The following is a 25887-nucleotide window of genomic DNA, read 5'->3' on the forward strand; positions in this document are numbered from 1 at the left end:
AAAGCATCTCAAAGCCTTTCACTGCCTGAAGCTAATTTTTTTTTTTTTTCTAGAGATTTTCCTGAAGTAGCCACTTAAAGCTTAAACTGGGAAAAGGGCTTTTCAATAGGACATGGAGAGAAATGCCTTTTCTAAGATGTATTGCTTTCTTTACATTATCCCAGAAAGATCCCCAAGGCTGGCCCATCTACGTTACCTTTGGTTCCTGAGAAGGATGCTCCAGACATCACGGACGAGGTTATTTCAGATGATGCCAGCAGTGCGGGAGGAGCAGAAAGGTCAGTGAAAAGGCATCAGCCTTTGGAGAACCCTGCCTTCCTCTGGCAGAGACATGCTGGATGTTTTGCAAAGGATAGTACTAAAATGTATGCGTCTTAATCTAAGAAAGATATACCTCGCCGTTCTGATTCTTTACACAGTGCCTGAGATAACTATGATCTCCATTGCTTGTATAAAGGAATTGTTTTCACATCTGAGCTTATCTTTGTTTTTCTTAACATCTTTATTGAGATGTAATTCACATACCATCTCATTTGTTCATTTAAGGTATACAAGTCAGTGGCTTTTAATATATTCACAGAGTTGTGCAGTTCTCAACTCTGTAGTCAGTTTTAGAACATTGTCATCCCCTCCAAGAAACCCTGCACCCCTTAGACAACACGCCCCGTATCTCCCCACTCTCCAAGCCTGACACCTCCTAATCTAGTTCATTACCTTTTGAGGTAAATAGGTTCAAGTCTGATTTAATCTTGAGCAGGAATGCCTAATCACCAACAGCAGTCATGCCCCCTAGGGAGGAGGACAAATGACAGATGCAACAAGGAATCCAGACCTTCACACTTTGCAGGGTACGTGCCTGTTCTTTCCTAAGTGAAATGCCACCCGTGGCTGGGCACCAGCTGCTGCTGGGAAATGACATCCTTCAGGGGAGAGGGAGGTGCTTTGGGCATAGACACATTCTGAACAAGCTTTGCAGCATCCTTAGCTCTTTGGCTCCTCCAGAGTTCTGTGTGTGTGTGTGTGTGTGTATACATGTGTGTGCACACACACACAGGCACATGCTCATGTGAGTGAGGCGGGGTTGGATTTTAAATTAGTACCTGTGGCTAGCCCAGAGTATCCTGCCAAACAGCTGCAGCCATTTTGTAAATGAATTGATGCATATTTTGCACACGCCAAAAGAATGCATGATCACCTGTTTGTCAAGTCTGAGCACTTCCACCCAACTGCCTTGCCATCCAAACGAGGGCAACTCTCATAACTGTGGGCCAACAGAGTTGCAAGCCCTGTTGCCAAGACAGATGCAAGTTTGATCTGCACTGGACACTTGTCTCTGCTGCTGACTTAGCACAAAATTCCCCACAACTCTTGCTCATATGTATTTTTGACATTCCCAGTAAAAGTATAGGAAAAGATGTCTAACTTGAAAAATCCTCCCCTTCCTCTCCCCGCAAATGTTATATTAGCTCTTTCTCAGTCCCTGGATGTTTTATCATCCTTCCTGGAGAACAAGAAGGTCTTAGGACCAGGCATATAGTAATCCAATAAATATTTCATGACTCGATGTTCTAATCAGTTTTAATTTTAAAATTATAATTTCTAAATTAACATTAGATATGTGTAAGATGTAGAAAAGTATAAGGAAAAAGAGAAAAATCCACAGCCCCAACATCTAATGATTGCTGGTATTTATGATGTTAGTGTGTGCACAAACGCACATTATGTTAGGGTAGTTTCATCCATTGTTTTTTTTTTTTTTTCTGTTTAAATTCTCAGAGTCCTTTTTTTCCTGCTGCCATCAGAACTCTTTGCAGACATAAATCTTAGTGGCTCAAAGTGTATGACTTATAATTTACGGAGCAGTAGATATTGACCTCAATATAATGGGTGTTCTATGCACTTTGCTCTGGTTGAGGATTTGTTGGGTGATAGACTTTCAGATGCTCGAGTAGTGTCGTTCATTTTGGCAGCCCTGGTCACATGTGTTCGGAGATGCACTGTGAGGGTAAAACGCATCTCAGATGTTGAAGATTTAGTGTTGATAGCTTACGGTGAACGGTGTTGGATTCGTGATCTCTGAAGAAGATTTAGCTTCGGGACCAGGGACCAGGCTTGGTCACTCAAGAGCTTTTGTGTAGGAGAGTTTTATTCAAGTATAAAAAGAGACAGAGAAAGTTTCGGACATGGACATCACGAGGAAAAGTCTTACCAGACCCATTCCCACAACCTACATCTTTTGTTTTATTGTTTAATCATTAGCTCTGGGCTTAAAGAAAATAACATCTTATGTGACTAAGACTAAGGAATGTTGGGGAAAAAGTTTGTCCTTTTCTCCTCCTGGACCCCTTCCTCCTTGAGGGCCCCGGACTCCTTATCAATCTACCTAAGGATTGGCTCTCTCAGTGTGAAGCAAAGAATACAGGGAATTCCCTGGTGGTCCAGTGGTTAGGACTCTGGACTTTGAACTAGGATCCCACAAGCTGCATAGTGTGACCAAAAAAAAAAAAAACCAACAAGAAACATCATTAATAATTTTTATATTGCATGTTAAAATGGTAATATTTTGGATGTTCTAGGTTATACTGTTATTGAAATTATTTTCATATTTTTTTCTTGTTTTTACTTGGCTACCAACATTTAAACATTACTAAGTGGCTTTTGCATTTGTGACTTGCATTTGTGACCTGTGTGGCCTTGCATGCTCAGTGGTGTCTGATTCTTTGAGATCCCATGGACTGTAGTCCATCAGGCTCCTTTGTCCATGGGATTTTCCAATCAAGAATACTGGAGAGGGTTGTCATTTCCTCCTCCAGGGGTATCTTTCCAACCCATGGTCTACTTCTATTTAGATCATTTGGATCTATTTAGATCAGCTTTGCTCTGGTCCTTGAAGGAAATGAGGATGGAAGAGGGCTCACCTTTCCTGTGCTTTGGGTTCTTAGGAAAAAGGCCTGCTACTCTCCCATTGGCTGAGGATTTCCAGAAAGAATTCCAGGTGGGATGACCTCTGGCTCCCCTGCCTCGAGGGCAGTTATAGGGACAGCCACATCTGAGCAAATGGACCACAACAGAGCCTACTTTATACTCAATAGACAATCGAAGGTCTCCAGAAGGTACAGACCAGCTCTGTCCAATTGAAATAGGACATAAGCTGCAAATATAATCTTAAATTTTCTAGTAGCCATATTCAAAACAAATAGAAATTATTAAAATTTTAATTACTATTAAACAAATTAAAATTGAAATATTAAAATTAATTTTAATAATACATTTTCAGTAACACAACATGTAGACTTCCCTGGGGCTCAGTAGAGAACTTGCCTGCCAATTCAGGAGATTGAGGTTTGATCCCTGGGTTGGGAAGGTCCCCTGGAGAAAGAAATGGCAACCCACTCCATATTATTGTCCAGGAAATCCCATGGACAGAGGAGCCTGACAGGCTACTGTCCATGGGGTTACAAAAGAGTCAGGCATGTCTTACCAACTAAACAACAACAACAAAACCCAATATATGACAGATATTATCACTTCAACATGCAATCAATATATAAATTATTAACTTGGTATTCTACATTCTTATTTGCGTATGAAGTCTCTGCATGCTGGGGTGTATTTCATGTCCACAGCACACCTCCGTTTGGACTGGTCACATATCAAGCCCTCAACGGTTCCATATGGTGAGTGGCTGCTGCCTGGGACACCCCAGCTCCTCCCAGAACTCTCAGAGTCATCGAATGATCCATAAGGCCAAGCCTTCCCACGGGGCCCCCAAAGGCTCTCCTCACTCAGCCCAGCAACTTCATTCCTACTTTAACACCAGTGCTGGGAATGCTTCTTTGCCTTTGGGGAAGCTCAGTAGCTCCAGTGGACCTTTCACCCCGAGGGAGCTGTGCTGTGGATCTGAGCGGGCCTCAGAGAAAGTCCCTCCAAAGTCGGGCGTGTGTGCCCTGGGAATGGCAGATGCTGCACGTGAAGGTGAATTTGGCAGCAGCCTGGGGGAGGTTGTGTGGTCACACTATGGCACATGCTACCAGGAGCTGGGTGGTGGTGGAGTTTGGGTTCACACCCAGCTGTGTCCCTTACTGGTTTCATGTCTAATCTGTTTGTCCATCTGTAGAATGGGGAGGTCACAGCTGTAATTGCCTCCCTGAGTTGCAGCGAGGGCCTGGATAAATGATCAGATGCAATCATGGTACGTTCCAGCCCAGGCAGAGCTTAGGTTTTCTCTTTGCAATTCTGTGGGACAAGGCTTTTCTCCTGCAGTGAACTGCATGGCCAGTGTTCGTCTTCCTAGGGTTGAGGTTCCAGCCTGGCCATCTTTCTTTTCCAGAACTAACTTCTTTGTTGAAATGTCTTCGTGGCAGAGGAGAGGGGATTTACTGCCCACAACGATCTGCTTCAAGTTTAAAAATTTTGAGATTGTATTTTATTGTAAAACTTTGTGTGTTTTTTATTGTGTATTGTATTGTATTTCAACATAAAAATAATACTTTGAGTTGCCATGAGAAGAAGCAAGTCAAAACCAAATTTTCTACTCTCTTGGTTATCGGGTGACACAGTTCTGTTGAATCTACTGAAATTTGGAGATTCTTTTGACTTGGTTAGAGCTGATCCCACAGATCAGACTCAGTACCTAAGAAGGGTCTCTTTTCCATCTTGGTGACAGGATCATTTGAAAACTCAATCTCATTTCCATGTAGATGCAGGGAGCAGATATTTTGCTGCTCTATTTCCCATCCTTTGAAGTCAGATTGGGCCTGCTGGCGCATGTGCTGTGGGTATCCTGTGGCTTTGCTCACCTCCACCTAAGGGGTATGCACCCATCTCTGAGAAATAGGCGATGACAGACAGCTTGGCTGTGGATTTCTGTATACATCGTGTGGTCCCTCCTTGTGGAAGATTCTGGAACCCATAGATTTTATTTTTAGAATGTTCTACAGAAGATGCTTGAATGATTTTGACTTTGTATCCATCCAACTGTCCTCAGGGGATGGAAAGTCTATTATTAGAATTTGCCATTTTGCTTTCACGCCACTGATGATCAGATGTGTAGTTCTGAATCCATTGTGGACATGACCAGCTTGCTTTTGCGGAATATTTATTTCAAGGGGTCTCTCTTTTCTTCCATTTGAGGAAATGGCTGGAAAGGTATCATTTTCAATTACTAGTGCTTTTGAGAGAATTAAATGATTCCCAGATGCTTCAGGTCTTTGAGTACACCTAGGCTCAACCACAAGGGGCAGTTGGTTGAGGAGCGGAGGGAAGGACCAGCAAGGTCCAGCCGGCCTGTTGCCTAGGAGGCCCAGGCTGGACCTGAAGGCGGGGCTGGAGTGGGTTGCCACCCTTCTTCCTACTCCGTCTGTATCTTCCTTCTCTTTCCTCTTCTTTCTAAAATTAGCAGCTGTGACACCATGTTTTCAAGTTTAAGAATAAGGTTTTGAAGAGGGCTATAGTCATATAAATTAAGGAAAAGAAAAGAAGCTAGCAAGCCTAGCAGCTAAAGCCAGGACAACAGACCCATCCCGTCCCCACCCCCATCCTTCTGGGTTTGATTGTATATTATGTTGCTTGGACTATTTTAAACTTTCTTTTGAGAAGTTTTGGGCTATTACAGGGCTATTACAGAGCTACACTGACACTTCATTCCCTTGGAGCAGTTTTCTTCCCAAATAGGAGATGATAGAGTAAGACAGAGGGTTCATATCCCAGCAACCTCTTCCTGGCTGTGTGATGCCTGGAGAAGCTGCTTGACTTTTCAGTCCTCAGTTTCCAAATCTATAAAATGGGAAAATTCCCCTCTTCCCCATTAGGGTTGGAATTAAGATTAAAATGGAATGTTTTCAAAGCAATCTAGTATAATGCCTGCTATATGTTAAGTGTAAAATACAAATGGTAACTATTATTCTCATTTTTAATGTATTTATTAAAAAATACATCTCAAAAATCTAGCAAACAAAGAAAATGCCCGAGGTCTCCAAATGAAGTGGGAACAGGCCCTGCAGGGAGCGGGGAAATGTGAGGCTGGGTGAGACTGTACGTGCCTCTGCTTCTGTGTGTCTCTGCCATATGGGAGCCCCACTAATGCCGCCAGCTCACAGGGGCTTGTTAATGGTTCAAAGCAACGCAGAACTAACGACTCTACAAATGATGCGGACTTATATTACGATCAACAGCTTCAATCATTGTGAACCATCATATTATAAAAGTCAAAGGACCTTTTAAAATTCCGCCTTTATGTTCTGAAGGTTTTGTGTTCCATAATCAAAGTGATTTTTTAAGGAGGTGAACCCATCCTTTGGAAAAACGCCAAGTCGCCGTGGAAAGCTGGGTTAGGAGACACCTGCGCCGAAGGCAGCGGCCTCTTCAGAGGCCAGGGGCTGACTCTGCCTCCAGGAGCCTCTGATGGGACCCAACGCCTCGGCTTCCCGCCCTTCTGGGTTTCTGGGCCTCTCTGCTCTGAGGCCTGTGTTATGTGGATCTGAGTGGGGGAAGAGCCACTTGAGACTCCGGGCCAATTTCAGGGCAAGGTGGTGATTTTCCAAATGAATGTGCCCAGACCGACCCTCTGTTCTTCCTGGAACCTCTCATTACCGCCACTCTGTTAGACGGGGATTCAGGTTTGTTTCAGCAGCCGTGTTTGAGAAATGGATATTTTAGACTCTAGCTGGCTATCTGGAGGAAATTTGGGTGCATTCTTGCCGAGACTGGGAAATAGGGAAGGGAGCACCTAACAGAATCTGACCTCCGATGGCAGGCCTGCCCCCTGGACAGCTGAGCTGACCCAGTGACCTGCCCTGGGGGAGGGGGCTGTTCTTCTCAGCAACTCCACCCCGAACCTGCTTCTAGGCTTTAGCGAGAAGACTGTAGAATTGAGTTCTCTGGTGTGAGACCAGCTTCTGCCTTGAGGTTTACAAATAAGTTACTGCTCAAGTTCTAGTTCTCTGACTTTGGGGGCATCACCTTTGATGAACCTGTTTACTTACCTGTAAAGTGGGGGCATATAGAACCTAGGATTCAATGAGCCACTTTATTTAGAGTGCCCAACATAAAATAAGTACTGCTCAGTGTAAGTTTTTACTTATTCCTCCCTCTGAGCCAAAGTACTTCTACATTCAGCATCGTATTTCATCCTCACCTTGAGCCTTCGTAGGTACCATCTGTGCCCTTCTTCTGTAGAGGAGGAAGTGGATGCTGGGACAGGTGACGTGGCTTGCCTAAGGTCAGTGGGCTAATGAGAGTTAGAGTCAGGACTGGAGTCTCTCTTCTGGAGAGGTCTTCAGACATCAAATCCATTTTTGGACCTCTGATCAGTAATATTAGCCAGAAGGAATCTTGGGGATGTTACTCTGAAACATGCTGTCCACTGGAACTTTCTATGATGATGGAAGTATTCTGTGTCTCCAGTATCCAGTGAGGCAGCCACTAGTCACATGTGGACATTACACACCTAAAATGAGGCCACTTGAAAACCTGGGGTCCGTTTCAGGGTGTCGTGGCTTCAGGGTCACGGAGGAACTGAAACTGTGGATTTTAATTAACTGTGACTAATTTTTTATCGATTTTTTTTAATGTGGACTATTTTTAAAATCTTTATTGACTTCATTACAATATTTCTTCTGTTTTGATTTTCACCCCCGCATTGGAAGGTGAAGTCTTAGCCGCTGGACTACCAGGGAAGTCCCAACTTTCATTAATTAAAACTGAAATTGAAATAGCCATGTGGGACTCTGCATGGCACAGCCCAACCTGAAGACATAGTTTCGTCTCGTATACATAAGAGATGAGTCATCCCCGCCAGCAGTGTGGATTTTGAGAGTTTCTGGGTGAAGCGCTTACAAGGCTCAGATCCCTGGTGGTGTCCAGTGAGTGCTGGGTCCCTCCTCACTGCCTCCCCCCGGCTCTGCCAGTGGGAAAGCCAGGCCGCTGTGTCTCCAGAGTGGAGACTGGGGTGTATTCATGGGACATGTGCCTGACAACACGGATCAGCAGAAGGCGTCTCCCTGGCTCCTGAACCAAGGAGGTTCACCACTGGGCTGACCAGAGGCCTTGGGCTTAGCCAGTGCAACCTCACGCCCAGGCCTGGTAAGGGGGCTCAGGTAATCCAATCAACTGGTTGCAAACACTTAATCTGGAACCCTCTGTGATCACCCATCCCCACTGGCTGCACCTACAGGGATGCCCCTCCAGGGTCATAGGGAGCTGACATGGGTCCATAGCAGAGAATGGATTGCCAGTTGCCATCTGTCCCTAGAAACTGGCAGCATGGAAAAGAGGCTTCCTGTGGGGTGTGCAGGGCCGGTGACCCCAGCTAACTGCATTTCAGCCTCCCTTTCTTCTCAGGCCTGTTAAGTCATCCAGCATTAAATATTTTAGCAGCCTGCTGACTCCGAGGTGCGCAAGTGTTTCTCTGTTTCCAGGGAAGGCGCTGGAACAGGTCTGATTACTGAGACTTGTAATGCCTTTTCCTTTTGTAAGGCGGTCAGAGGGTGTTTGGGAAGCAAACCCTCAGGGGAGGGGGGACGGCTGTGTCCTGGAGTGGGCGGGCTGGGCGAGAGAGGACCGCAGTGCGCAGGGGACGCAGTCAGCGCTGAGTCCTCAGGCCGGGAGCACCTGTAAGTGGAAGCTGGGCCCCCGAGAGGTGAGTGTGGAGGGCGAAGGAAGAGGGACCAGAGGCCGAGAGAGGGAAGCCTTAGGTCCTGGAGTTGAAATCCCTCCCCCATCTTGGACCATGTTGGGCGATTAGGTCACTGCACCAGTCTCAGCTGCTTCTTGGGTCAGTGGGCCACTGAAGTCTCCCAGGGCTTAAAGGAAGTTTAAACGGGTTTAGAGGAGGCAAGACGCAGAGTAGCCTGCACAAGCCAGCCCTCCATAGCCAGGAGCTGTGACTGCAGAGCCATAGCCAAGGTCCCTGGGCTGCGGGGGCCTCGGCAGGCAGGTCCACCCCCACAGCTGGCCCAGTCCTCCAGCAAGCGTGCACCAGGCTGGTGGCTTAGGAGGGAAGCCAGAGCGTCCCGTGATAGGGAGGAGCCAGGACACTGGACAGTCCTCCCTTGGAAAGAGGGCTGGGGTGGCTCAGTAGGTGGGCAGTTGGTGGGCAGACACACTGCCAGGGAGTGATGCACGTGGTCTGTTGACTCCCAGCCCAGTGCTCAGCAGCCTTCGTCCCAAGGGGTCGGGTGGCTCACCAGCTCCTGTCTGCTTATGTGTGCCTTCGTGCCTTCACCAACAGACAGCCGTTCCTTCCCCTCCCTGGGCCTCAGTGTCCTCTGAGACAGGTCAGGAGGTGGGTGTCATAAGCCTGAATTCTCCACCTAGAAATGTTTGCTCAAACAGACGGCAGTGGTCATCTCTGTAAAGAGTGGATCTCAGCCTCTGGCTAGGAGAAGAAGTCATGATCTTGTTTCTTTGGGAAGGTTAGACTTGCAGATGTAGCTCTTGGTTACCCAGCACCCGATACTCTGCCTGGCGCACAGTGGGCACTCCGTAAGGCCTTGCTGAATAATTCATCCCAGCTCGCTATCAGTTGAAGGCTTTCTGTCCTGCAAAACCAGGTCAAATGAGACTCTGGAGGCAGATGGCTGGGTCTAACTTCTGGCACTGCCATTAGACTCTTCAGTTCCTCTTAAATTCCTTAGCTACTCTACGCCTCAGTTTCCTCATCTGTAAAATGTGTATAATACTAGCTGCCACCGCAGAGAGATATTAGGGAGATTACATGTGTGTTAAAAGCTTAGTAGAGTTCCTGCCTGGCATGCAGTAAGCACTTACGTATAAGGGGTAATTTTTATTACTCTCATTATTACTATGATAATGGGGCTTCCTTGGTGGCTCAGATGGCAAAGAATCTGCTGGCAATGCCGGAGACCCAGGTTCAATCCCTGGGTCGGGAAGATCCCCTGAGGGCATGGCAGCCCACTCCAATACTCTTGCCTGGAGAATCCCATGGACAGAGGAGCCTGGCAAGCTACAGTCCATGGGGTCACAAAGAGTCAGACACAACTGAGCAACTAATAACTGGATTCTTCAGAAGGTGTCATTACCTTCTAAAGCTACCTCCCATCCTGCGGCCTGTAGCCTCCCCACTGGGGTGGCCTCAGTGTTGCAGTGTTGTATTTGATGCAATGCAAGCCTTCAGGCACATATGGGGAAAGGTTCTCTGCCTTGAGAAAACTAGGGCTTTGGGGTTAACCTCTTGCCAAGAGTGGCTGCAAAGAGGCTGAAACCTAACATTTGTGGCAGGGAGGGAGTGCCTGTGTGTGGGAGCCCAGCTGGGCCTGCACCGGAGGAACGCAGGCTCGGAGTGCATCTTATGGGGCAAATTGCCCGGCTGTCTGGCACAACGTTTGGAGCAGCTGGCCCATCCAAAACCTCCCAGAGGAAGGGGCAGGGATGAAAGTTGTCTGGCCCTGCCTGCCTGCCAGATGCTGTAGCACAGTAGCTGGTGAAGGAGACCCCTTCCTGGCAGATGACCAAGCAGCTGGTATTTAAATGGGCACAGCCAGAGTTGTCAGAAAGTGAGAATTTTGGATGCGGGGAGAGTGCCAACCTTGGGCTTGAAGTCTCAGTTTAGGCCAGACTGCCTTTCAGGGGGGCCCACCTATGAAGAGTGTCTGGGGCAGACAGTCCCTTAGACCCTTAGCAGGATGCTCACCCTTGGAGACGAGTGCCACCCACCCATCTCAGGTGTTCATAGTCATGAAACATCTGGACCGGAAGGATCTTCGGGCTCCTCATTCTACAGATGAGAATCTTGAGACCTCGAGAGGATGTGTGACTTCCTTACGGCCCACACAGCTTGTCGGGGGACCACTGACCTATACTGGATGCAGTCCTTCTGGCCTCGAGACCAGCACTCTTTCCAACAAACCCCACTGGTGCTCTAATGAGCAGGCACCCCCTTTCCTCTACACAACAAGCACCCCAGGTGGGCCTGGTATGAACTGGCATTATAGAAGGTTTTCTGGACATGGTGGCAGCGTTCTAAAGTTATTTTGTCCTCTAGTTGTATCTGAGAAAGCTACATATGCAGTCCTTTAAAAATAATTTTATGTATTTATTTATTTTTGGCTGTTCTGGGTCTTTGTGGACTGTGCAGGCTGTCTTCAGTTGTGGCAAGCGGGGCCTCTCTGCGTTGTGATGCTTGGGTTTCTCACTGTAGGGCTTCTCTTTCGCAGAGAATGAGCTCTAGGCGCCTTGGCTTCTGTAGCTGTGACACATGGACTCAGCTTCTCCGCGGCACGTGGGATCTTCCCGGACCAGGGATCGAACCTGTGTCCCCTTCATTGGCAGGGGAATATTTTACTACTGAGCCTGCACATGCAGGCTTGCTCCAGCTGTTTTGCAAAATGAGTTAAACTGCAGCCTCTGTGCTCTGCTGACCCTGGCTTTCCTTTGCTTGTGGCCAGTAGCATTTGCTGTAGGATTGCAGGAAAACCACTGTGAGAAGCTGGTTGGACGGGGGCTCACAGATTCTCTAATTTGCTATGATTTGGGGAGTGTGCAGATACTTGTGGGGAGGGAAGTTAGATTAGAGTCTGATTAGAGTTAACTCAGGAGAGAGTTGTGCTGAAACTTGAGATCTCGCCTTCTGTCCCAGTGTGTCTGTGTGAGCAGTTTACTGAGGAAACTCTCAGAGGATACCACAGTCTGTGTCAGGTTTCTTCCCAAACAGTTGAGCCATGAATCCTTGGAAGATAAAACACTCTTAATGATCACTGCAGGGTCTAGTTTTGTTTTTGCATGAAGATGGGAAGTTTATATTAGAAGCCACCAGACTCCCTGTTGACTTGCTGTTTATACCTCTTCTTTGGTTCCTCTTTGATCTTCAGTGGAGAGAAACTATTCTGCAGAAGTAGTCCTGCATGGGGGCGATGTGGGGGAGGACAGTTTTGCTTTTCAGAAACTGGTTTTGCATTTTGTGTTCGGAAACTATAACTGCCCCAAATGGGAAAGTGTTACCCCTTCCTACTTCTTCCCGGCAGTCCTGAAAAGCCACTGGCTCTGCAAGGTTCACGAAGGGCATTTTATATTTTCTCTTCTAAATCTCTTTTCTTTTGGTATAAGAATTGGAGGAATGTGTGAATGCAGAGGCAAGTCCAGATTTTTAAAAAAAATTATTTATTTGGCTGCTCTGGATCTTAGTGTAGCACGTGGGATCTTTCACTGAGGTACACAGATTCTAGTTGTGGTGCATGGGTTTAGTTGCCCATGGCATGTGGGATCTTAGTTCCCTGACCAGAGGTCAAACCCACGTCTCCTGTATTGCATGGCAGAGTCTTAGCCACCAGGGGAAGGCAGACATTAAAAAGCATTAGAGGCAGGAACTCCAATGTGGCTGAGAGATCCTGGCCAGACTCATTCCTGGGTGAGCCCTCTGCCTGCTTTGCCCCTCCCCCTCCATCTCCGCCCTCTGGGGAACCTCCTTCTCCTGAGACCATAGACGATCAGGCAAATGTGGTGCCTATGGAGCCTTCCCATTCTCCAGTGCCCCAGGAGTACCCCTACTCCTGCCCTGCCCAAGCATCAAGAGTTCTTCCTGTAGCCTGACCACAGTTTTAAGACAAAGCAAATGTGTTATAATTTGTATAGGATTTCATCTTTTGCAGAAGAGATTAGATGTTTTGAACTGGGCAGATACAGGTTCAAATTGGTCACTTATTCACTCTAGGACTTCGATCAGGTTACTTGCTCTCTTGAGGCCTCAGTTTCCTCATCTGTACAATGGGTATAAAGTTAGTACCACTCTCCAGAGGATCATGTGATGGTGTATGGCAAGTGCTAGCTCGGGGCTGGCACAGGCAAGCGCCCAAAGCAGGTCTGTCCCCGTTTGAGCATAAGGTCTTTGAGGACAGGGTCCGAGTTTTTAGTGCAATGGACTGCACATAGTAGGTCTTCAACAGATGTTTGTAGGTTGGTTGTGTATTGTCCAGCAGATAGAGGGTGTGTCTCCTTGATGCTTCCCTCAGAAGATAAATCCAGGTCTACTGGCCAGGTTAGTTGAGTAACACAATAACAAAATGACTGTACTTATAAATCATACATTCATTCATTTTTTCATTCACTCAGACTGAGGGCCTCTTCCATGAAGGTCAAGGCTAGGTGCTCTAGGCAGAGTTTCTGATCTTCAGCACTACTTCCCAGCACTTAGCTGGATAACTGATGGAGAGGGTCGTCCTGCACATAGTAGGCTGTCTGGCAGCCCCTGGATGCCAGTCACATCCCCCAAGTCATGACAGTCAAAAATGCCCCCAGGTACTTCTGCTCCAAATGTCCCCAGTGGGCAAAACTGCCCTTGCAGAACCGCTGCAAGGTGTGGTTCCTTGGACCAATAGCCTCAGCATCACCTTGGAGCCTGTTCAGCTGTGCTTTTTTCATCAAATACTCTGTTTTCAACCATTGCCTTGATGTGACAAAGACATCCGACTCTGACTTCCAGGGAAGATTGCTTTTCTGCCCAGCAAGGTAGTATAGCAGTCAGGGCTTGCTTTATATTTAGTCAGACTTATTTAAAATTAGGATTAGGTCAAATTCAAATTCAGGTACAGCTGAGTACATGTTCAAGCGATGCAGACCCTTGTGTAAAGTGGGCTTTGTGTGCACTCAAGGAAAATTCCAAAGCCACGTCTAGAAATCCTGGATGAGGCTCAGAAGTCACATGGAACTGCCCCCACCCTTTTTCTGCGTGGATTTCGGGTGCAGGCTGACATTTCATCTTAGCATGGGTGGAGGCTATGGCTGAATTTTTGAAGGCCTGAATCCAATGTTTTGCTTTGTGCTTACAACTACATTTTGCTGGGCTGCAGTTCAGAAACGTAACTCCCTGCCTGGACAGCCATTCATAGAATGTGAGGATGTAGCTCAGAAGCCCAAAGCAGGGATTCCTTCTAAAAAAAAATTTTTTTTTCCCAGAAGTGGATCTTATATTATTAGTGTGAGAGCTGAACTCTCATGCTCGAGCCAGGCACTGATCCTGTGTTCCTCATGGCATATTCCTTTGCTGACATGTTCAGAGTATATAAAAATAACCTGAAGCTGGCTGTTTGTCACTGTGGATGGGTTAGGAGTTTGGGTTCGTAGACACACAGCCTGTGCGTGAACGTGGCTTTGCTTGGTTCCTGACCTTGGGTAAGAGACATCACCACTCCAAGTCTATTTCTTCCTTTGCAAAGGATAATAGCAGTGCCCACCACACAGGGTCATGTGAGAATGAAGTCGGAGGAGAGATGGAAGCCCCTTAGCAGAGTGCTGGCTGGGTAGCAAATGCTCAGAAATGTCAGCTAATATTAGAGTGGTCATTTCAAACAGGTTTTTTCAATTGCCTTTTTGGTTTTCGTGATCTGATAATGGAGTTGGGACAGTAGAGTGCACACTGTCTCATGGGTGGCATTGTGTCACCCTTCAAAGCTGGCAGATGACAGGATAATCTTCTAGGTGAAAATGCCTTTTCAGTTTGGGTTTCTGGTAGTTGGATGAAGCCCTGAGACATTTAAAAAGCAGAGACATTACTTTGCCAACAAAGGTCCATCTAGTCAAGGCTATGGTTTTTCCAGTGGTCATGTATGGATGTGAGAGTTGGACAATAAAGAAAGCTGAGTGCCGAAGAATTGATGCTTTTGAACTATGGTGTCGGAGAAGACTCTTGAGATCCAACCAGTCCATCCTAAAGGAGATCAGTCCTGGCTGTTCATTGGAAGGACTGATGTTGAAGCTGAAACTCCAATACTTTCGCCACCTAATGCGAAAAGCTGAGTCATTTGGAAAGACCCTGATGCTGGGAAAGATTGAGGGCAGGAGAAGGGGATGACAGAAGATGAGATGGTTGAATGACGTCACCGACTCACTGAACGTGAGTCTGAGTAAACTCCAGGAGTTGGTGATGGACAGGGAGGCCTGGCGTGCTGCAGTCCATGGGGTCACAAAGAGTCGGACACGACTGAGCGACTGAACTGAACTGAACTGAACTGAGACGTTGCCATGCTGGAGAAGGGCCTCAGGGAACAGGGAAGTCCGGGCAGTAGGGAGGGCTGGGGGGGGGTGGGGTCTGGCCCTGCAACGGGGGAGTCTGCCAGCCGCGCAGAAGGATGGTGGGCGACAAGCACTTGGCTGCGTGTCAGCACTGCTGCCAGTGGGCATAGGAAGTCTCGTTTTTCTGCCCTTGAGCTGACAGTCTGGTCCAAGAGACAGCATTAAAGGATGACAACGCACACGGCCCTAATTGTCTTTGCCTCTCATTTGGTAATTAATGTAGATGGCCATTAGTATTTATCTAGAAAGTATTAAAAAGCAGAGACATTACTTTGCCAACAAAGGTCCGTCTAGTCAAGGCTATGGTTTTTCTGGTGGTCATGTATGGATGTGAGAGTTGGACTATAAAGAAAGCTGAGTGCAGAAGAATTGATGCTTTTGAAGTGTGGTGTTGGAGAAGACTCTCGAGAGTCCCTTGGACTGCAAGGAGATCCAACCAGTCCATCCTAAAGGAGATCAGTCCTGGCTGTTCATTGGAAGGACTGATGTTGAAGCTGAAACTCCAATACTTTGGCCACCTGATGCGAAGAGCTGACTCATTTGAAAAGACCCTGATGCTGGGAAAGATTGAAGGCTGGAGGAGAAGGGGATGACAGAGGATGAGATAGTTGGATGGCATCACCGAGTCAATGGACATGACTTTGAGTAAACTCCGGGAGTTGGTGATGGACAGGGAGGCCTGGCGTGCTGCAGTCCATGGGGTCGCAAAGAGTTGGACACGACTGAGTGACTGAACTGAGAAGGTATTCTCTACAAGGGCAGATATGTTGTCTCTTCTGTTCACTTCTATCTCCCTGCTCCTAGAAAGTGCCCGCTGAGAAATACTTGTTGAATGACTTAATCCCATGCCTCCTTATCACAGCCAGTTCCTGGTTATACTCAAGAGCAGATTTCATCCCCACTGCCCAGCACATTCTACTTCTCTTCTCCAAGTCCATTTACCTCTTTTTGGCTCAGTGTTTCATCAGTGTGTGTCTCCCCGGTACCACTTTCAAGACTTTTTACCATGTCTGTATGCCAGTTGTTTTATTATTATCTACTTACTATTTTTCTTTACATTGATTCACTTTTTTATTTCAACATATTGCGTTAGTTTTGTTTTAGGTGATGTCAGTGAAGTTACAGGTTTGGCGCACTAATAACTTTTCCCTAATATGCTTTAAATGTATAACTATTAAAAATATCCTCATATAAGAAACTTGACTATGGAAACACCTCCTTACCCTATAAAACTCACATATTCCCTCTTCTGGTAAACCTCCCCAGACCTCTTCCAAGGCGGATTTAAACATTGCTTTCATGTTTCTGTCACGTGGCAACCTTTCCATCAGCCATCTACAGAAGTGGGCAAGGGACCATGAGGCTTCTGACTTGGTACAGGGCCAGGAATGCAGTCGGTCCTTAGTACCTGATTTTTGAAGACTGAAGGAAACCCCTCGAGTTAGGAGAGTTTGTCCTGTCGGGCCACGTGTGGGTGCCCTGAGTGGAAGCCCTAGGATTCTCTGAAGACAGTTTGCTGTAGCCAGCCTTCCATGTGGGTGCCGTCCGCAAGTCAGATATATGAACTTCCATTTCGACTCACACCCCCAGCAGGGAGCTAGTGTGTTCTTTGCAGAGGGAGAGTTTGGCCTCTGCCCTTCAGCATCACATATTCCCCATCAGTTGACCAGCCAGCCTTGCATGTTTCCAGTCTCTGGCTTTGCTTCCCAGGTTGCTTCATGTATGAAATCATGTCCTTGGCAGACTAGGGAGGTGCCGTTGGCCCAGTGGGGCAGACGCAAGTAAAACAGAATGAATAGAATTGGAGGGGCTGAAGGTTCCTTTCAGTCTCCTGAATAACTTCTTATACACACACTGTACTCTCCATTCTTCTTAATCTGAACACTGACTACACCTGGTGTCTGCCAGTATTCTTGATCCCACACTCTTGCTTCTTGCCCCTTCAACATGAGTCTGTCTGGACAGGCAGAGTCCTGTCTTATAAAGTTTTACGACCCCCTTCTGCACTTGCGACAGTGCTCAGTGAATATTTGATTAGCTTATGATATAATGTACTTATCAGGCCAATTTGGGCATAGTTTTCTAGCTTGGCTTCCCATTTTTCACTTGGCTTGTCACTTCTCAGCTAAAACAAAATATTGTTGCCCCAACAGAGTGTAAAGGAAGCTGCAAACACAGAACAGGGCACTGCTTGGTGGACAGGGCTGGGGATATTTCCTAGGCACTGATTCTCCTTTTGTTACAGAACTCTGTTGGCAAAGGATCTTTGATTTGCGTTGTGGTTTTACATTCTTTTTTGTAACTGAGTGCTTCGCAGTGTCACAGTTGATAGCCTTTTCAGGATGCTTTTGGCTTCAAGTACCAGATAACCCAATACAAGAAAACAGTGTTCGCTGTTGTCATTCAGTTGCCAAGTCATGCCTGACTCTTTGTGACCCCATGGACTGCCTGCAGCACAGCAGGCTTCCCTGCCCTTCACTGTCTCCCGGAGCTTGCTCAAACTCATGTTCATTGAGTCGATGATGCTATCCAACCATCTCATCCTCTGTCATCCCCTTCTCCTCCTGCCTTCAGTCTTTGCCAGCATCAAGGTCTTTACCAGTGAGTTGGCTCTTCACATCAGATGGCCAAAGTACTGGAGCTTCAGCTGCAGCATCAGTCCTTCCAATGAATATTCAGGGTTGATTTCCTTTAGGATTGACTGGTTTCATCTCCTTGCAGTCCAAGGGACTCTCAAGAGTAGCTCTTTTTATCTTCTTCTACCTGAATTCAGTGTGTTGGTTAATGTCCTTTCATTGTTTCTGACTGGCTGCAGCAGCTCTGACTATGAGGTCCCACATGACAGTGTCGAGTGGCAGGAACATATCTGAAGAACATAAAATTTACAGTCTTGTATCTCCTCCAAAGAGTGAGAAAAAGGACTCCAGAAGCACAGCTGGCTTTCTTTTCTGTTTCATTGGCCCAAGTGTATGTCACATGACCATATCTAAGCTAATTATTTGAACATTAGTAAGTATGTAAACAGGAGAGGGAACATAGGTTTTGGAAGCAAAAAATGACTTCTGCCACAAAAGTTCAGATTCAGAGTTTCTCCTACTGTGATTTGGAAAGCATCGCCCCAAGAATCATCTAGAATATGCTTGCTAAACTGCACATTCCTGAGCTCTTCCTGACCATTTTGGTCAGAAGCTCTGGGAATATTTTAACAATAATCCTGGGAGTCTTAGATGCAGTAGGCTTCAGATCCATAGTCTGCTGTTTGTGGTTGTCACTTACCAATATTTACAAGGTGCAGATGGTCCTTTAGCAGTGTTGATCCTCTTGACAGGAGGAGGAGAAGACAGATTCAGCCTTCAAAAATTCCCTTCCCAGCCCTAGCCCTTTGGAGATTCAAACAGAAATATTAACGGATACAGTGATGATATCTAGGATTTGCTTTAAAATAATCTGAATAGCAGGGGAGAAGAGAGTATGTGAATACAACAGAGTTGGCCCTGATCTGATAATATTGAAACTGTTTGATATAATAGAGTTCATTATATTGTTCAATTTACTTAAGTTAAAAAAAAAAAATCTTGTAGACGTCCCTGGTGGTCCAGTGGTTAAGAATCTGCCTGCCAATGCAGGGAACACCGGTTTGATCCCTGCTCTGGGAAGATGCCGCATGCCTCGGGGCACCGGAGCCCATGTGCCACAACTACTGAGCCCGTGCTCTAGAGCTGGTGCCCCACAGCAGGAGAAGGGTCCCTGCTGAGCGCAACTGGAAGAAGCCCCAGTGCTGCAACAAAGACCTGGCACAGCCAGCTCTATCTCAAATTCATCTGACCCCCACCGCCCAGTGTGCTCAGTCGTCTCCACCTCTTTGCGACCCCGTGGATGGTGGCTTACCAGGCTTCTCTGTCCATGGGGATTCTCCAGGCAAGACTACTGGAGTGGGTTGCCATTTCCTTCTCCAGGGGATCGTCTTGACTCAGGATTCGAACCCAGGTCTCTTTTGTATTCTCATTGGTAGGCATATTCTCTACCACTGCGCCCCCAGGGAAGGAAGCTCTATACTTAATCGGAATGCTCAACCTTAGGAGATGGTGAGTGGAGCACCTTTTTTACCTAAGTGGGTATGACCTGGGATTAGGATACAGACACAGAAGACTGGGCATTCCAATTCTTGTGTTATCAATAGCTGACGGTATACATTCTAACAAATTAGCCTATTTGAGTGTCAGTTATTACAGTGAAGTAGGCACTTTAAAAGTAAAGCATGGAGTCCATGATAAGCATATGAAGAAGGAATCTATTTAAATTTCCATCTATTTCAATTTAAATGTGACTCTTAGAAGTATGTGTGTGTTAGTCATTCAGTCGTATTCGACTCTTTTTGATTCCATGGACTGTAGCCTGCCAGACTCCTCCATCCATGGGATTCTCCAGGCAAGAATACTGGAGTGGGTTGCCATTTCCTTCTCCAGGAGATCTTCCCTACCCAGGGATTGAACCCAGGTCTCCTGCATTGCAGGTGGATTCTTTACCATCTAAGCTACCAGAGAAGCCCCTGGTGTTTTGCAATAAAAGTGTATTTCTTTATTTCTTGTTTTTGTTTTTTTTTTTTAAACCTTTTTGGCATCTGGGATCTTAGTTCCCCAACCAGGGCCTGAGCCTGAACCCCCCTGCATTGGAAGGCAGAGTCTTAACCACTGGACCACCAGGGAAGTCCCAAAAGTATATTTTTTTATGCTGCAGAGAATTCTTGTTTGGGGCCATCAAGCCTTGGGGCATCTGTTTCTTTAACAGGAAGAAATGAAGCCTGGAGTCTGTGAGTCTCTTGCCCTTTGGTCCCAGAGGATATAAAACATAGCAATGCTTTCTTGACTCTAAAGATAGGAAGCCTGGCGTCCACCTATAGCCACAGGCTCTTCCCCATGGGGGCCTAGATGCAGAAATTTCCAGAGAAAATGTGCTTCCTTTTAGTGGCGTGGGCAGGTAAGCGCCACTCGGGGTGAGAGGTCTATGTCAGCCAAGGAGCTGATCTGGGGCCCTCTGAGGAAACAAAGCAAAATCCACAGCTCACAAATGGCAACTCCTTCCCTAAGAGTACGGCCCAGGAACGGGTGGTTGGATTTAGCCTCTGCCCAATTCAGTTGGTAAAGAATTTGCCAGCAATGCAGGAGACTCAGGTTCCATCCCTGAATGGGGAAGATCCCCTGGAGAAGGAAATGGTAACCCACTCCAGTGTTCTTGCCTGGAGAATCCCATAGACAGAGGAGCCTGGCCCGGCTACTGTCCATGGGCTCGCAAAGGGCCAGACACGACTGAGCAACTAAACCATTTCAGAGGGTACCTCAGCCCAGGAGAAGGCATGTTAATAGACTTTGCAAACTGTAGAGCGCCGTGTGCTCTACGGATCCGTGGTTAAGCAGCGTTAGGACTCCGCAGGTGAAGAAATAAAGGGCCAGAATTGGGCTCCGGGAACAAGTGAGGCCCCATAACACCCCCAGCTTCTTTCTGACGCCCCAGAGGGCAGCGGGCCGGCATCTCCCCTCCTCACGTCCACCCCCACGAGCGCGCCTGGAACTCCGAGTTGGGGCACCGGCCAGTACTTGGCCTTCTCGGTGGGTTCACACGCCGGTGCCTTCCCCGAGGTGCCCTGCGTAGTGGAAAGCGCCGTGGAAAAACTTAAGAACTGTGACAAGTTGTCATGACTCAGACTTCTGGAGGAAGTTGGCATTGCCTTTCAGGACCCACTGCCGGGCCGCGCGTCCGTGCGTCCGTCCCACTAGCCCTCTGTCCCCTGCGCGCTGTGCGGCCGCGGGGCGAGTGGGCGCGCCGCCACGTGGGCCCCTCGGTGGCCTGGGCGCGCCGCGGCCGCCCCGCGCATTCCTGGCCCGGGAGGAGAACGCGGCGGGCGCCCTGCGCGAGCAGCTGGCTGCGCGCTGGCCGGCCCGGAGCGCCGAGAGCTGGGGGAGGAGCCTGGCCCGGCCGCCGCCGCTCTCCCCACTCCTTGGCCTTTTGTGCCGCCACTTTGCCCGAGCCCTTCAGGGAGCCGCGCCTCCCCGCGCCGTTGCCCCGGCAAAGTTTGCGTCCCCGGGCCGAGCGGGGCGGTGGAGACTCAGCCTCTCCGGGGCGGGGTGGGGGGTGGTTCTCGGGCACTTGCGTCCCCCCGAAGGAAGCGGCTCCCTCGGGCCATCTGCAATCGCCCCCAACTGGTAAGTGCGCGGCGGCCAAGGGCGGGCGGGAGGGCGAGCGCCTGGGGTCGGGGAGGAGACCCGCGTCCCCGGACCTTGGCCGCCAGACAAAGGCGTGCTAGAAGTAACCAAAGCTCTTGTCATCTCTCCCCACCGGGAACTGGCTAAGGGGAGGAAAGGGGCTGGACACACATATGTCCCCTTGCCGGAGGAGTGTGTGTGTGTCTGCCGGGCAGACGCCCTCGGCGTCGGCCCAGGAAGCTCGTGCCGTCCGATGGGGCGGGTCGGACGCGGCGCCCGAGGTCGGGGTGCGAGCCGGCGGCTGCGATCCCGCCCACGGTGGAGGGAATCTGTGCCCGCGGCCCGGGGCCCCATCCGTGGTCGGGGTTCCCGCCCGTCCCGGGCTCCGCGCCATCCCCGCCAGGTTCCTGGCGAGCTGGTGTGGTCCCACCCGGTAGCGCGGGGGGCTCCCCTGGCGGGCCACCGCGGCGCGTGGGTGAGCCATAAAACTCCGCACTGGATTGCCTCCGAGTTTGGGACTTTTAAATTCTCTAACAGTTACGTCAGCCGGGCGAGCGCACTTCGGGGCTCCCGAGCACCACGTGACCCGCCCCCGCTTTCACCCTCCCCCCCTCCGCCTCCTTCGGCGTCCTTGGCTCCAGCGGCCTGGGCGGCCGGGTCTTCCCTGCCCTTCGGGGCGTCCTGGAAAGGTGACTTCAAAAGTAGTGATTCACAGCGGGGTTCTGCGGCAAGCTGTTGATGCACGGTGCTCCCGCGGTGCCTGTCTTTTCTGAAAAACGGCATCATCACCGTGATATTATTATTATTGTTATCTTTTGCCTCCGTCAAGTGCACGGACAGGAAGAAGTGAGAGTGGGTTGAGCTGCAATGAAATAGACACTGTGAGACAAATGTCTCCAAGGTGGCCTGGGGAAATGGAAATAGAAGCCAAGTCTGGGAAGGGTAGCCAGGGGTCTTGGTTGGTGCCCGAGTGTGTGTGTGTGTGTGTGTGTGCGCGCGCGTGCGCGCACGTCTTCATATGTGGGCGTGCATGTGTACACATGACTGTCCCAAGTAATTTCTATTGCAGTACATGGAAAAGCAAGGGTCCTAGTGAATTTCCTTTCTGTTTTATGCTAGAGGAAGCTGCAACTCTGTTAATCGGTGGAGAACGTTTTATTTTTTTAGGATTCCCTATGGAGGCCACATGTCAGAAGCTGTTTTCACTGTATTTGGAAATGACTTTGTCAGGGGTCTTGTCCCAAGGCTGGTTGTCATCTGGGGGTTCCATCCATTCAGATTCACTTGTGTATTTCAGAGCTAGTCTTCACTAGTGTTTTTATGGGGCCCGTTTGGACAACTGATGAGAAGCAGAGGAAGGATTTAGTTGGGAACTGTGGAGTGAGTGACCTCTTAGACTGTTTGGTTTCCCTGTTCTCAGGTGGAGCTGGGAGCTCCTGCAGAGAATGGGGCCAGTTGAGCTGGGCAGGTGAGAAGGGACTGAATTCCCATGGGGCTTCTCACAGGCAGTGTCTGGGGCTGGGCATTCTCCTCCGAGGAGAGTCGGAGCAGTAAATAGGTCAGGGACCCGCCTCCTTGTGCAGACACCACAGCCAGCTCTCAGCTACCCAGAGCCTCACCTTTGGCTCTTGCATTGTTACTGGTTTCTCATCAGAAGTTAACTTCCTGAGTCTCAGATAGGCTGGGCAACATGGAGTGTGACATACAGAGGCATTACTGCTTATGGAAACCCATGGAGCCAAGGTGCCTCTCCTGGCTCCCCCTGGGAGAGTTAGAATTGGCCTCTGGTCCCTCCATCCATTCCTTCTGTTCTCCATCCTTTTTGTCTCTCTAAGCTTGGCCACTTAGAATATTTCAGCTGGAAGGAAACTTGAAGGTCAAGGTTTTATCTTCTAGATGTGGAAAGGGAGACTCGGATAAGTCTCAGGTCTTGGCTATGGTCACACGTGAAGGTGGGACTCAAACTCTAGACCACAGAATGCTGGCCTGGTGGCCACATCCTGCAGCCTCTTTGGTTTCATCCCACTTTGTACCATGGTTATTTACATTTGTCATTGCCATGGAAACAGACAGTACTTGCCAGATACTTGTCTAGTTTGTGGTACCACTCCATAAGAGTGAGGAGGGGTCTGGGGGTGAATGATGGTTGAAGTAAGTAGTAAGCCTGTCCCTACTTGTTGGGAGGTAGGTGTGTGTGTGTGTGTGTGTGTGTGTGTGTGTGTGTGATATATCTGAGCATATACACATTGGCCAAAGGGGTGTGTGTGTGTGTGTGTGTGTGTGTGTGTGTGTGCGCGAGAGATATACCTGACATACACACATTGGCCAAACTTCATGGTGGGGATAGTGTCCCAGGAAGGGATGTCTGGATATGCATAAGGATGTTTTGGTTGCTTCAGTGACTAGAGCGGGCCCTATCTGGTAAGAGCCAGCAATGCTGTGTATGGGGACAGTCCTGTCCAACTGAGAACCGCCTCACTCCAAATGCCGATAGCACCCCCTGTAAAGGACACCGCAAGGGCTTGAGGAGTAGGGAGAGACCAGTTCTAATTGGGAAGATGAGAGAAGCGACCTGTGAGCTTGCTGGAGCCCAGGCTTCAGGATTGGGTGAGGCTGGGAGAGACTGAGGGTGGAGTCAAGAGCACGTGTGTGTGTGTGTGTGTGTGTGTGTGTGTGTGTGTTTCCTGTGTGTGTGTGGGACTCAGTTCCACAGCCAAAAGCAGATGGTTCTTGAATTAACTGTAGTTTGAGTCTAGCAGGCCCTGGCACCTTTTGCACATTCAGGAGAAGGTTTAGGAAGCTGGTGGTGGTATCGCTGACTGGTTCCGGTGGAGGAGAAAATCTAAGGAGAAGGGCTGGGTGCCCTGGTCTCTCTTGCTGTGACCTGTGGCCAAGGTGCTTGAAGTCCATCCTGGTGGCTGGGTTTTGCCCTCCCTGCCCCCACTGAGGTCACAGTCCTTTGTTTATAGCCTCAATAATCATTTCTACAGCAACTCATCCTGATGACAAAACAGCCCATGAATTATGAAATCATTTGAGGGGAAAGAAGGCATGAAAAAGAAGAGCTGGAGAAACAAGTTTGTGGGGAAGTGCCTCTAAAAATAGAGTAGAGGGCAGGCGAAATTCTCCAGGGACTACAGAGCAATGATCTGTGATGGGGGTTTCATCTCAGATCTGTTGGGTATCAGCGGCACCCCCCTTCCCTTCTTATCTGGCCCTCTCTGGTGTATAGTTTCAGTCTGTCATTTAGCAAATGTAGCCAGAGCTGCCAGTTAAAAGAAAGCAAAGTTCCCAAGACTTTTTTTTCCCCTGGGTTGGAGAAAGGCAGGACAGAGCTAGCTCCAAATTTAGGCAGAGATTCTCCATGAGAATTCCTGCCCCACTCTCACCAGCTGTGTGACCTTGAACAAGTCATGAAGAGTCTCTCTGAATCATGATTTCCACTTTTAAAGGCTGGGGATACTTACCCTGCCCGCCTGGCTCACAGATCTGTGGGGGCAAGAAAAGTCCTGTGCGTGAAAATACTTGGCACACTGTGAAGTGCTGTGCAAATGGAAAGTCATGCAAGTATTTTTCACCTTGTTAGATTGAAAGGGATTTAATTAGAAGAGCTTGTTTTCCTAAGCCCTTCTGAGGCTTATTTTTGTTGCTTATTGTTTTTAATTGGAAAGGAGGTGCTCCCCATGTGGCACTAGTGGTAAAGAATCCTCCTGCCAGTGCAGCAGATGCAAGAGACATGGGTTTGATCCCTGGGCTGGGAAGATCCCTTGGAGGAGGAAATGGCAACCCGCTCCAGTATTCTTGCCTGAAAAATTCCATGGAAGGAGGAGCCCGGCGGGCTACAGTCCGTGGGGTTGCAAAGAGTTGGACACGACTGAGCACACATTATTTTTAACTGGGAATGAGGAAGGGTGCTCTTCCATGCAGATCTCTTTTATTTGGAAGCTGCTTATGTAGGTTTTCTTTCTTTCCATCCTCCCGGGTTTTGTCACCCTCCATTTTAATTGCTTGTTTATACGCTCCCCCACAAAGCAAGTAAAAATAAAAGAATAGGAAATGCATGTTGGTTCTGCTACAGAGAACAAGTCTGGGGGGAAAAAAGGAAAGAGAAAGCAGTTGCTTTACTGGCTCATGCAGGATTGGCTATTTACAGTCCTTCTGACTCCTGTTACTGACTGACTATGTCTCAGTGGTCCTCTGAGGTCCAGAGCTTTCCCACTGGGGTCATCGAGAGCATACAGCTCCTGGCTGGCATCCTCATGTTTAAGCGCCTGAGGGCACAGGTTGGTTTCATTTCCCTGATGGGGGCCCATTCCAAACTGAGAAGAGGCGGCTGGGTCACATCAATGTCAGGAGCATCTTCTTCTTCCTTCTTGTCAGGAGGTCTCTCCCTCCAACCCACGGGCTTCCCCTGGCTGCCTGCTCTGCAGCTGAGTGCTTCACAGCAAACAAGGAAAGGTCCAGTGTTTCCTTCAAACCTTGACCGAGGCGTGCTCGCCTTGTGAATTACTTGGCCAGGGAACCTGCATTCCGCTGCTTCCTGCTTCCAGCTCACAGGTTGTCTTGTGTCCAGCTGTGTGTGCTAGGGTCCCTCTCCTCCAGGGCTGACAACACCCTGACTCACTTCTCCCAGCTTCCTTGTACCCAGTGCTATGCCAGGCAG

At 48.5% G+C, this 25887-nt stretch overlaps 1 protein-coding gene across 42 annotated transcripts in view; it reads left to right on the forward strand.

The window, feature by feature from the left end:
• TACC2 (transforming acidic coiled-coil containing protein 2) overlaps nucleotides 1-25887 on the forward strand; it is a 230425-nt gene that overhangs the window by 76071 nt on the left and 128467 nt on the right. For 41 of the 42 annotated variants that reach the window (XM_060404562.1, XM_060404535.1, XM_027960608.2 and 38 more), the window contains one exon: nucleotides 165-278. In XM_060404562.1, the coding sequence (XP_060260545.1) occupies nucleotides 165-278 (114 nt within the window). Of the gene's footprint in view, nucleotides 1-164; nucleotides 279-20894; nucleotides 21225-25887 lie in introns of those variants that run through there. The other variant, XM_060404566.1, reaches the window with a different exon arrangement.

This window comes from Ovis aries, chromosome 22, assembly GCF_016772045.2.
Source record: "Ovis aries strain OAR_USU_Benz2616 breed Rambouillet chromosome 22, ARS-UI_Ramb_v3.0, whole genome shotgun sequence".
Taxonomy (NCBI): domain Eukaryota; kingdom Metazoa; phylum Chordata; class Mammalia; order Artiodactyla; family Bovidae; genus Ovis; species Ovis aries.